At 39.8% G+C, this 12057-nt stretch overlaps 1 protein-coding gene across 1 annotated transcript in view; it reads left to right on the top strand.

Moving 5' to 3' along the window:
• Nt5dc1 (5'-nucleotidase domain containing 1) overlaps positions 1 to 12057 on the top strand; it is a 112686-nt gene that overhangs the window by 87846 nt on the left and 12783 nt on the right. Inside the window, exons 7-8 of the mRNA XM_023563646.2 lie at positions 6101 to 6275; positions 8034 to 8131. Of these exons, the coding sequence (XP_023419414.2) occupies positions 6101 to 6275; positions 8034 to 8131 (273 nt within the window). The remainder of the gene's footprint in view (positions 1 to 6100; positions 6276 to 8033; positions 8132 to 12057) is intronic.

The following is a 12057-nucleotide window of genomic DNA, read 5'->3' as shown; positions in this document are numbered from 1 at the left end:
CTAGGTCCCTACACCCAGCAGTCTCTGCTCCACCTTCCACAGCTTGCACAAACACACTAATGAAGATAGTGTCACTGTGTCAGGATTTCATTCAGTAACTTAGAACTGTGCACCCCAGTTCAAGGCAGTACTTTTCCTCAGGCAGTATTTCAGAGCACATACATAGAGCCTGTATATCCTTTATAAAAAGGAATTTTTTCATTATTCTAATATTGGTTTTAATTTTACCACATCCATAACTTCAAATTATCTCTTTCAAAGTTAATACCTCTATCAAAAGTTATCTGAATAAAAATTTCACTGATGTGAAACTTGAGTAGTTTTTTCCCTCTGCCCCGTTCTCCATCTTCCTCTCTGCGCTCTTTCTGGCTCGGTGCTTTACAAAGCCCTCTAGGAAATTCAGCTGACTAGATGGAAGGATGTGATGAAAATCAGACTGGTGCTTCATTGGGAAAATAGCTGCTTGCTTAGTCCGGGTGCCAGGTATGGAAGCGGTACAGACCCAGCAGCCTCGCTGTCCTGTTTATATGAGATGCTGTGAGGTCAGGCATTGGAGAAGTCACTTTGTATATGTTCTGAAATGATTTCATCAAGTTGTGGTTCTGAACATTGTTGACTTTATTAGTAAAACATTTCTGGACACTGATACTATTTGGACTAAAGTAATTAGGGAAATAATGTACTCTCGTGATAGTCGTTTATCTTTAAAATGCCTATATTTTTAAAGGTCAGTCTGTGTTTTGAAGAAACAAGAAGCTTTTGGGTTGTGATGAAAGGGATGGGGGGACAGCTCAGGAAATTCAATTCCTAGTGTCATAATCAATATGTATTTCAGGAATTGGTAATTTTTTCTTTAGGTATTTCATAGTTAAAGTAGGTAAGAAATCATAAGTACTATGTACAATTTACCTTAAATGCTTGTTAACATTGATCTTCTTTAAACTGTTCAAAGCTTTTGCGTTAAGGTAAGCTGAACTTATATTCTGTAGACTAATATGCATTAGGAATCTTTGAGTAATTTAGAAGGGAAGGAAGTAGTACAGAGTTTTCTAGGAGGATTTGTTTACTCTTAAATTGCATGGAGATGATTTGTGGAATTGTGACTTCATTCCAGCATCTTGTTCTGGTTGTATATTGCTGTATAAGAAACCACAACAAAACGTGGCAGCATAAGTTTTTGTCACTTACGATTTAGGGCTTTGCTGAGTGCTCCTCACTTGAGGTCGGTGTCACCTGCACCTGAGGCAGCTGACATCTGGAGCTAAGGGACCTCACATGCATGGCTGTCCCATCTGGTGGCTTGAATCACTGGTGCTACAAAGGGGTCTGACCAGTTTCTAAAGTGGGTCTCATCTGTTTTCTATATTTGACACTATAATGGAAAGAATTTTTACAAAACCAAAATTCTGTTAAAATTGAAAAATAAGTAGTTTATAATATATAAATATGTACTCAAAAATTGTATATTACTTACAAAACTCCCAAACAAAAATAAGAATGACCAGGAACAACAAAGGAATAATAAAAATACTTACCACTCAAGTTGATAATAATCTAGCCATGAAACAGCAACCATTTTTGTTTTAAGAGTCCTATATTAAGGAAAACATTAAAAATGTATAAAATATTGTAATACAGCTGATTTGTGGTATAGCAGTTGTAAATGCATATTATAGACACCAGCAATAGGGTACTTGTAAAATTCCATGTTAAAATCTAGCAAATTAATTATCGATAAACTAGTAACCCATGCAAAAATGCCATGGGCACAAATTACTTGAAAAAACATTCAATTTATAGAAACTTATTTAGAATCAGCAAGAAATACATACAAGCTATATAGAGAATGTTATTAAAAATTATCTGAAAGAAGTGGGCACTGCTGTGGCTGCCAGAAAAGTCAAACCCATTGTGTTTTGCACAAATCAGCCACTTTTATGTATAAAATATTTTAAAGAAATTCATGAATTATAAACTTATTTTAATTGAAAGATGTAAATTTATTGATTATTATAATTTTGAATTGGCATTAATATTACTAATATTTTGGGCAGTAATTATTCAGATTCAAGTAACTATGCTTTTTTATTAATTAGTAAAAATTAGATCTACTTGTATCACTAGTGGTATAAACCACAAGATAGGACCATCATGCATGGAACAGATTAAACAGAGATAGAAGTCAGATACTGTTAAATTGTAAATTCATAATGTTGCTCAATGTATTATATACTTCATTTCCCAGTTCTTCTTCAAGGTCCTTTTCTAAACATTCTGTGTGGCATACAGATTTTCACTTCAATCTAAAGATCCTAGATTTTTCATTTACAAATACTACCCAAACTATAAAGAGAATGTAATAGAAAACCTTTGTAAATATTAGATGTCAGCATCCTCCTTTGCCATCTGTATATAAGACACATTTATTATTAGTCCTTTAAAAAATGTTTCTTTCTTAGAAAAATATATATATTTTTTAATTAAGTAGATCATCTCTGCAGTTAGGTACATTTAAACGTCATGTGGCTAAATCCTTCATCTGTTTACTAGTATGGAGTTAACTAGTAAAGCTTGTACATATTTAAATCTCCTAAGTTTTGCAGTAGAATCAGCAGCAGCACTTAGCTGGAGGCTTGGTTAGCACTCATCTCCAGGCCACTTGGACTGCAGCTTTGAAAACTCGCTATAAATCACATGAATAGTACTGGTACAGTTTGCAAGAAAAATGCTTACTTACTCAGTAATGAAAGAAACAGTCGTGTGGCTGTTTAAAAAATAAATCACTTTTAATATTCCAGCTGTACTGACTTTTGTTACCACAAGAGGTCCTTGAATCCTGTCAGCGCATCCACGTTAAGTGCTTATGAGATGTTGCAACACTTTCCCTACTGTTTCCAGGACAGTAGATCAGCCACATTTTCAACCTGGGGGAGCTAGCTTTTCAAAATGCAACTTTTAATCCCATTGGAACACAAAAGACACCAGCATCAAGAAATTCCAGAGGAGTGGAAAGGCCAGGAAAAGAAGTTGTGAAAAGTGGCAGAGACACAGAAATCCCCAGAGGTCTCATGGAAGCACAGGCTCCTCGTGTGTTAGGAACAAATAAAACCATTGCCTGCCCCTGCGGCCTGAATTCCCTGTCTGGTCCAGTCGGTGTCGGCCTTTTGGTATCACAGTTACACATAACTTTCTTGTATCTCAGGAAGTTGGAGACTCTGTAGATAGAAAGACTTTGATAGCATATAAAAGTTGTCACAGTTTGGCCTGTGTATTGCAAATCATTGTACTACTTTAAATATGTGCAGATGTCCCCATGTCTACTAATGCATATTGTAGGTATTCATCAATTAAATACCTGCTTCACAGCAAGCACAAGAGTATTTCCTGTCTTTCAGAGTTTATGGTCTCTTAAGAAAACAAGTTAGTAGAAAAATTACAGTTTGTTTGTATTTTTAACATTCCTCTTCTTTAATGCCTTGATGTACTTCAATAAAAAGTAATTGTATGCTTAGGTAATTATCTTTTATTCTATAATGGTTTAAAGTCACAAGAGGACAAAAGGATTTTTCCAGTGACAGCCAGTGATCTTTTGTGGTGAAAGAAACTCCTAGTTACTGTACAGTGACATCTCTTTGTACAAGGAGATTTTTGGTTTGTCCATTTCAGTGCCTTTTGAACGAAATGAACAGCCCAATATTACTTCAGGGTATTTTTCTCTGATTAAATTAGTGTTTGCCCTCTTAGATTAGGCTTATTAGGAAATATCAATCAAACTGATCTAGGTAAGAAATTTAAATTTTAAAAGTATATTCTTTTTCTGATCATTTTCATTATTAGCACGTCTGTAGTACATTTTTACATTCCTTGTGGGTGGTTGGCACACAAACATAACACATCTTAGTTCCTTTTTTATCCCCTTTCCTTTCTGTCTGCCCACCTCCCTCCATGCATCTCTCAATCCTCTTCCCTTTTTTGGTAGTATTTATGCCTTTATTTTCATTTGAAAATGTTGGCTTTTAATAGCAATTTTGTGTTTTGATCACTGGATGGCACTAAACACATGTAAGTAGAAAACAGAACATTCTTAAGGATTATTTTCTGAATACAAAGTCTTCAGCGTTACACACTGTAAATTTTTTTGTTATCTACCCAATAGTGTCTTCTGCTACAGAAACTCTGTGTTTTGGGTGAAATAATCTCACATGTGGCTGAGTTAAGAGAGACAACACCTGGGGAATTACTTTGACTGTCATCAAACAGTTCTTTTCTTAGCCATCTCATTACCATTTTCCTAAGCTGGCCTTTCCTTAGTACTTTGACTCCCCTAATAAACAAGAAATATTTTAATTTTTGTAAAGACCATTCCAGAGTTTTTTAGGATGCTAAGAAATCCTAGGAAGTTACTCACAGATGTCTCTGTAGAACAAATACAAGGAGAACCCAGACTGATTTTGCTGTTTGTTTCCTGAGGTCTGAATGTTATTCTCGTGTTCTCTCTTGTTTTTATCTGTTGCTGTTACCTCCTGAATCAAGATGCTGTAGGCTACAAATAATGGATGTTCTTAATGGTAAAGCCATTAATGAAGTACTTTACATGAGCAGAAGTCACTAGAGTTGGGTGGTAGGTACCAACTTCCTAGGATAATTAACTGGGTGGCTTAATCAGGGACCTGGGGATGTCAGCAGGAACCCAGCGCCTTTCATATTTCTACTCTGAGCTCCCAAGCATGTCAGATGTGCGCTCAGTGTTGTGGACAGCTGCTGCATCTCTGGGTAGGACTTGTTATCCTGCCAGGTCCAGTGGTGGAAGAGGAACGTCTCCTCCAGTATCAGTGGTCCACATGCTGCGTGTCTCATGAGTGGCATGCAGTGAGGGCAAGGTCTCCCTTAGCACCCAGCAGCCAGGGCTGGGTACCCTGCACTTTCCTGACAGTGCACTGCAGGAGATAAGAGTTACTCTCCTGGGTGCAGAAGAACTGAGACCCGGATCCTCCCCAGGCACTAGGGCACCTGAGATGGGAGGAACCTCACACAAATCAGCACTCCCACATACAGGAAGAGAGGGAGGACTGGACTGGGCAGGTAGACAACAGTATTTGCATCATTTCGGGTTTTGTTTATTTTTATTTCACTTAGAAACTGCTATCCTGACGTTACTGAAATATACCTTCACTTCTGTTAGTTCCATGGCATCACTCTGGACAGGGTTGCAGATACAGCTCTTATCTAGTACTGCAGAGGCTACCGTTGAGTTTAAGCTTTTAACCTATTATTTTGTCAACTGTGTTCTCCTAGCCGTTAAGACAGTAAGACCTTGGATTCTCTTTCTGTGCTCATTAGTGCAGTCTAACATTGCAGCTGTTAGTGCAGTTAGAGAACAGTGGTTTTGAAATGCTGTATGAATCTAGTATCATTTCAACCCAGTCTGTAGTTTTTTACATACACACAGCTTTCATTTTGCCATATTTCTGGAAATAGTACCACCAGCTGTCCATCTTTGAGCTCAGTCTAAATCTGTAAATTGACTAGAGAGATCAGCGGGGCCGAGCCAGCAGCCTAAGTTTAATGATTAAAGTCTTTGACATTCCCTGCCAGCTGTAGTGCTTTCTAGCCTTCTCTGGCTTGATTGTCTCTGGGTTTTCCATCTTCCATCTCAGCCCCTCTCCTGGGCTGTAGTCTGACTCTGTGGCGTGTGTCTGTGCCTCTGAGGAAGCAGATTTGCTGCTCGGTGCTGAAGGTGTATTCCTGGTGCACTGTCTGCATATCTGGTTCATATCTCAGTTCAGCAATTATTTGTTCAGAGTTTGAGCAGATATTAGTCAATTGGTATCTCAAATATAGTTAGATTTGAAATGCCGATGATACTGTGTTTATTACCTGTTTTAATGCTTATAGCTTTCATCACATAGCCAGCCAATATATTAATCACTGTTATTTTTAATTTTTATAAAGTACTTTTTAAAAAGCAATTAGCTTTGCCTTGTTGCTATTGTTTGAACCTGGCCCTCATCCCATAGCTTTCAAAGAGACTAATTTATTTGAGAAAACCTGGAGTCAAATAAATGTTTAAAAAGACATCCTGCTTGCTTTTATTTTTCAGAAAACTGTGGACTATATTTTCCAGAAATAAAAAGAGATCCAGGAAAATATTTATACAGTTGTCCTGAATCCGTAAGAAAGTGGCTTCAGCAGCTTAAGAACGCCGGGAAGATTCTCCTGTTAATCACCAGTTCTCACAGTGATTATTGCAGATTGCTCTGTGAATATACTCTTGGGTAAGTGGTGCATCTGTCCCTTTTCACGGTCTCATAAATTGCTGATCACGTATTACATAGCAGTGCTTTCTTAAAAGTGTGGGACAATAACCATAATGGTACCTTAAATAGTGCCGGGTGACAAGTGTTTTTTCTTTTTCCCTCATAACAGGACTTAATACCTGCTTACAGCACCCCACTCGGCCACCTCACTGTAGTCCCCATCTACCTGCCAAACACATTTAGGCAGAGCAGTGTTATGGCTGCGGTACCTGTAGCTCAGAGATGGTTGAGTTCCTGGAAAGTCCTTAGTCTTCGTGAACTGTGCTTCTCGAATTTGGATGAGTACTGGGGAATGCTGAGCTATGGAATACACTTCCTGGCTGGTTCCTGAATTGGAGGTCTTTTACATACTTCGGTGTGGAGCCTTGTCTTTCCCGGTCTATACCACCAGTGATGGAAGCCACATGCATAGAAATCAAGGCAGTAGAGGTGCAGTAGACTGGCAAGTGGAACAGGTGTGCATTTATGCCCTGCTCTGCAGTTTACTGTGTGACCTGGGGCAAGATGTAGAGCCTTTTTAAGATTTCAAGTTGTTGCCCTGCAAACAGAACAGTAACACCTCACAGGGGTGAGGGAATATTTAGCACAGGCTGTCAGGCAGATAGTTGTGAATGCTGATCTTGGAGATGGTGCTATGGTCGGAGCAGACCAGGCGGGCTCTCGGGCTCCCTTGCACTCCTCAGATTGCAGCAGACAAAGCATCGCTGTGGGGAGGAAGCAAAATTAGCCTCTCAGCTGAGTTCCGCCAATATGTTCATTGAACATTTTAGAAACAAGGCCCAAACTGCAGCCCAAAACTCACTTACTTTGTTGCAGTGCCCTCTGCTGCAGTTAAACCTGGATACTGAGGTTGTAGCTTAGAAAAAACAACTCACACGGTAACATTGTTTGTCTTAAAAGAACAATAACGTGCAGGGTTCTCCACCACTCGTGCAGGACCCAGCTTCACATGGAGAACCCAGGAGTTTTCATTCGCTTTTCATTGGCAGAGATAATCAGTCTTTTTCCCACCTTAATTTCTACTCATGGAATTTTTGATTTGTACAAATATTCTGGAGTATTGGGTAAATATCACTTTTCCAGGGTGTCTACCCCCTCAGGTAGTTCTTAATATAATGCCAGATATGGATTAAATATCATGAGGGTTTTGTTTTGTTTTGTTTTTTGAGACAGGTCCTCACCATGTAGTTTAGGCCTTAAGCTCACTATCATAAGTAGCCCAGGCTGGCCTCGAATCTGCAGCAATCCTCCTGCCTTAGTCTCCCCAGTGCTGGGATTACAGGTGTGCATCACCACACCCAGCAAAAATCACTAGTCGTTGTCCTCTAAAAATTAGATGGTAAGACTGGGCTGATTTCCAAGTTAAGGTTTTTTTTCTAGTCTGGGTACTCTCCAAGAAATGTCTCCCAACACCAGTGCTACTTTCCGTAGTCACTGTGCTGCTTTTGTTGTGTCTGTTTTTCCAGCTTTACTTCTCTTTTCCATTTTTGTTACGCTTATACTTCAGGGACTTCTCAGGAACACTAGTGAGTGTTCAACCACCATGAGTCCCAGTGCAGAACTCGCTGAGCTGCGTACGGAAAGTGTGCAGCGCCTCACAAGTGGCCAGGAGATGGGTGGTGATGCTGTGTGTCATAGGCGCAGGCATAGTCGCTTTCTCTGGGAACCATCTCAGTTCCTGAGAGTAAATGTGTGAAAAATGTTGTTGCTTCTTAGGAAGGACTTCGCAGACCTTTTTGATATCGTGATTACGAATGCACTGAAGCCTGGCTTCTTCTCCCACTCCCCAAGGCAGAGACCTTTCCACACGCTCAGTAAGTGACATTTATTTCTGGCCAACAGCTGTATGTGACACCTGTGTTACCCACAGCACCATGGGAGAGAAACACGATAACACGCCTGCTTGTACTAGACTTTATCATTTATGTACATTGCAGTCTGTCCCTCATTTTAAGAACTGAAAGAAAGGGACTTTACCTGAATTTTTAAAACCTAAATCAATGCCTCCATAGATACTTGAGGGAATGAATTATTGTAGTAAGTCAGATTGGGTTACTTTTTAGAACAAAAATGTCTCCAGAATCCATTTAGATCATAACCAAATAATAACAACAGTTAAAAAAAAGGTTTTTCCTTGGGAACCAGGCGAGACCCTCCAGGAAGAATGGTTAGAGTTCTCACGGGGGTAGAGAGGCTGACGGAGAAAGAGATGATGTAAAAAGACCAAACATATTTTCCAGATGAAAAAGACTAATAAAGCAGAGTGAAGTGCACATGTTAGGTGTGCCCTGGAAGCCTCCTGAATAAATATGAAAAAATGGACCTCTGTCGGGAGGAGAGCAGTTACAGAGCTAGAGAGTGAAAGGCAGCACAGTTAGTTTTTCCTGTCCTTTAGGTTAATGTCAGATATGCGCAGGGGCAAATTAACATTTGAGGGTTATTCAGAAGTTTTGTTAGATGAATATCTGAAATGAAATAAGCTTAGAAATTACTAGAAGTTGAAACACATTTAATGGTCATAAATACATATATTTAAGTGGCTTTTTGTTTTTGATTTTTTTTTTTTTTTTTTTTTTTTGTACCAGGGATGAACTCACAACTGTGTGCTTGCCAGGCAGGTGTTTATGCCCCTGAGCTAAAATCCCTGGCCCTATTTAAGATTATTAACAAAATCTGTAGACCTATGTAGACATTTAGCTTTGTTTGAAATATAATAATACGATAATAATTAAGAATATGTACAAAATATGCACTGTACTTGTGAGCACTCACTGGAGTAAATGTTTTATAATTTCTCTTACCTGTGACTCAGACACCTAGCGCTGTAGCAGCCACCCCCACTGGGCAGAATCATAGACTGTGCACGCTTCTCCTTGCTTTGCTGTGGTCACATGCTACGCTGTGGTGGACTAAAAGTTTAAATTCTTCAAAGAAGTGTTCATGTCAGTCATGCACATTTAGTGCTTTTGTTTAACAGGACAATGCAGTAGAATTTGCTTTCAGATTCTCTGCTGTGCAAAAGTCTGATTCAGGGCTAGGCCGCTGGCTGTCTGTACCCAGCTCAGACTCGGGCTCAGAGCAGTGAAATCTGCGGTAGATTCGAGGTGACAGTGTCAGGCACTGAGAGGTCTCTGGGAAACAGATGGTGCAGCCACACGTAGGCTGCCGGCAACCCTGAGGGCTGGCTCAGACTGCTCCATGTGTAAGAGGTGTGAGGGAGCAGAGGCCTTTCTGCACATGTCAACAGAGGTGAGCTGTGAGGTGGGTGCCGAGGGGCAGCTAGTGAGAGTGGAGAAGTGTCCACTTAAGGGACAGGAGGGGTGTGTTGTGGTGTTCGGTGAGAGAGAGGAGGCAGCCATTCTGGCACAGGAGTCTGAGGAGCATATGGTGAGGGTGAGCAGCAGACAGCCTCACAGGCTGTGGATATCATGCTGTAAGGGTTTTTGTAGCTATTCAGTTGTTTAAGACAGAAGGGAAGAGACTGCTTTGACTGCTGGCTGTGGAATTAGTTGAGCCCAGAAAAAGCTGAAGAGAAACAAGCCCCAGTCATTGCAGTATCCTGCAGAGAGGCTGTGCTGGTCCTACCTGGGTCTGCAGGACTGGAGCTGAGAAAAGCAGGTGCCATGAGGGTAAGCACCCTGGGCAGGTGGTGCTTTAGTCAGATAAAAACAGAAGAAACCGCAGTGCCTGCCAGCGGCTAATTCTTCCTTTTTCTGAAATGAGTGAGAAGTCCATTCATAGTCATGAGGAAGAATAAAGGGGCAAGGCTGGATGGCACGGGGTGATAACTTTTCAGTGTAAGTTTGAGGTTCCTGTGGATTATGTAACTGGTGCTATCAACTAGAAGACTCTATAGACAGACCTGGGTCCAAGAGCAGAGGTGTGGGGTCAGTAGATGAATTTTAGAGCTGATGAGCTCACAGATGAGTATTTAAAGTTACGGGCTTGAGATGAAATAGAGGTTTCGGGAGTAGAAGTCTCAGCCCAAGTCGTGGCCCACGCCTACAGGCTGGTGTTCATCACAGAGAAGGCAGAATGTGGTGCAGTAGCCGGGGTTATGGTCAGGGAAGCTGGAAGTTCAGAGGCTGCACAGGGAAGAGAGAATGGTCAGACAAACAGAAGTGGCCCAGGCCTCCCATGAGCAAAAAACCCCTCTGCGGGCGGGGTCTGGAGACTTTGTGGGAGGTGGTGCAACCTGTGAAGGTGGACGACTGTCTAGACGCTTAGCTGTGAAAGCAGAGTGGAGGTTTTAGCTGGAAGGCAGTGTAGGACCAGGGCACAGTTAGTAAGATGAAGGTCCTGGAACGTACCTTTCTGCTGATGAGATGACCCAAGTCACTGGATTTTCAGCGATGGCAGTTTAGCCCCTCAGTACAAATTGGACTTTGGAGAAATTTTTGGTTGCTAGCTCAGAAGCAGGGCACTGCTGGCATGGGGAAGCAGAGGCCAGGTATGCTGCCAGCTATCCTGTCACCCAGGAGAACGCCCCACAGAGACAGTGAATTGTCTGGCCCCAGACCTCAGTAGTGACTGCTAAAATGCCTACTCCAGAGGAAAGCAAAGCATTAATTTTATTTATATATATATACATATACACACACATATGTATATATACACATGTGTGTTTATATATGTGTATTTATATAAGTTTACAAGTTTATAATGCTTGTATATATGGTTTTATGTATATATAAAAGCATAGGTATATAAAAGTTTATATTTGTGTGTACATGTAAACATATATGTTTAAATGTTATACTGAAAATCCTTCATGTTAAGAAATAATTTGTTACCTCGGGACAGTATTCTTTTAATTAAACCAGAAAAAATTTAAGCTAAATCCCTTTTTACAAACTTATACATAAATGTATAAGTACTCAGTAAATGAGAATTTTATTTTTTGCAGTGTTTTCATCCCCCCAGAAATCTGTGTTTGTATTTATGGCATTTCATAGAGCTTTGATTAAAATCTCACATAAACACACTAGTAATGAACAACAGTGCATGTAAAAAATAGACCAGATTTTTAACATTGGAGATCATTAACTGATGCTGACAAGTTACTGCAATTGAGGTGGTGTTTCTGTTTAATTAAAGCTGCATGAGATTAACGATAAACTGCTTAAACAGCAGGACTTACGAAGTGCCCCTTACGCTTCCCTCTCCTTTGACTGTACCACATTGCGAGGCGTAATAATAATAACGATCCCACAAGTTACATTTTCAATTATTTAACCAAAAAATTTGTCTTTTATTGGACTTGTAGTTTGAAAATGTTATAAAGTTTGTTTTAAAATATATACCAATACTGTTACTAAAATTCCATTTTAAAAATTGTTTTACACTTTGGGTTCTAGAACAACTTGCTTTATTTACTTTTTTAATTTTTTTTTCTAACTATAATTTTTATTTATTCATTGACAAGTAAAAATTATACATACTTTTGGTGTTCAATAGGGTGTTCCAGTGGACGGTATACTTGGAATAGCTAAGTTATATGTATTGCCTCATATTCTATTTCTTTGTGAAGAAAAAACTTGGAATTTCTCCTTTAACCACTTTCAAATATAATACAATTTTATTAACTGGAATCACTGTGATATACAGCAGATCTTTTGAAATTATTCCTTTTATCTAGCTGAAATTGGGGGGTGGGGATTGTCCAATATTTCTGGTCTGTCCATCTCTCTAGCCACTGGCAACCATTTTGCTGCATCTGTGAGTTCAGCTTTTCATGTTC

Source organism: Cavia porcellus, unplaced genomic scaffold, assembly GCF_034190915.1.
Source record: "Cavia porcellus strain 051 isolate PalLab524CR breed Dunkin Hartley unplaced genomic scaffold, mCavPor4.1 scaffold_7, whole genome shotgun sequence".
NCBI classification, from domain to species: Eukaryota; Metazoa; Chordata; class Mammalia; order Rodentia; family Caviidae; genus Cavia; species Cavia porcellus.
Note: the sequence above shows the minus strand (reverse complement) of the source record. Positions and strands in the feature narration are given on the sequence as shown.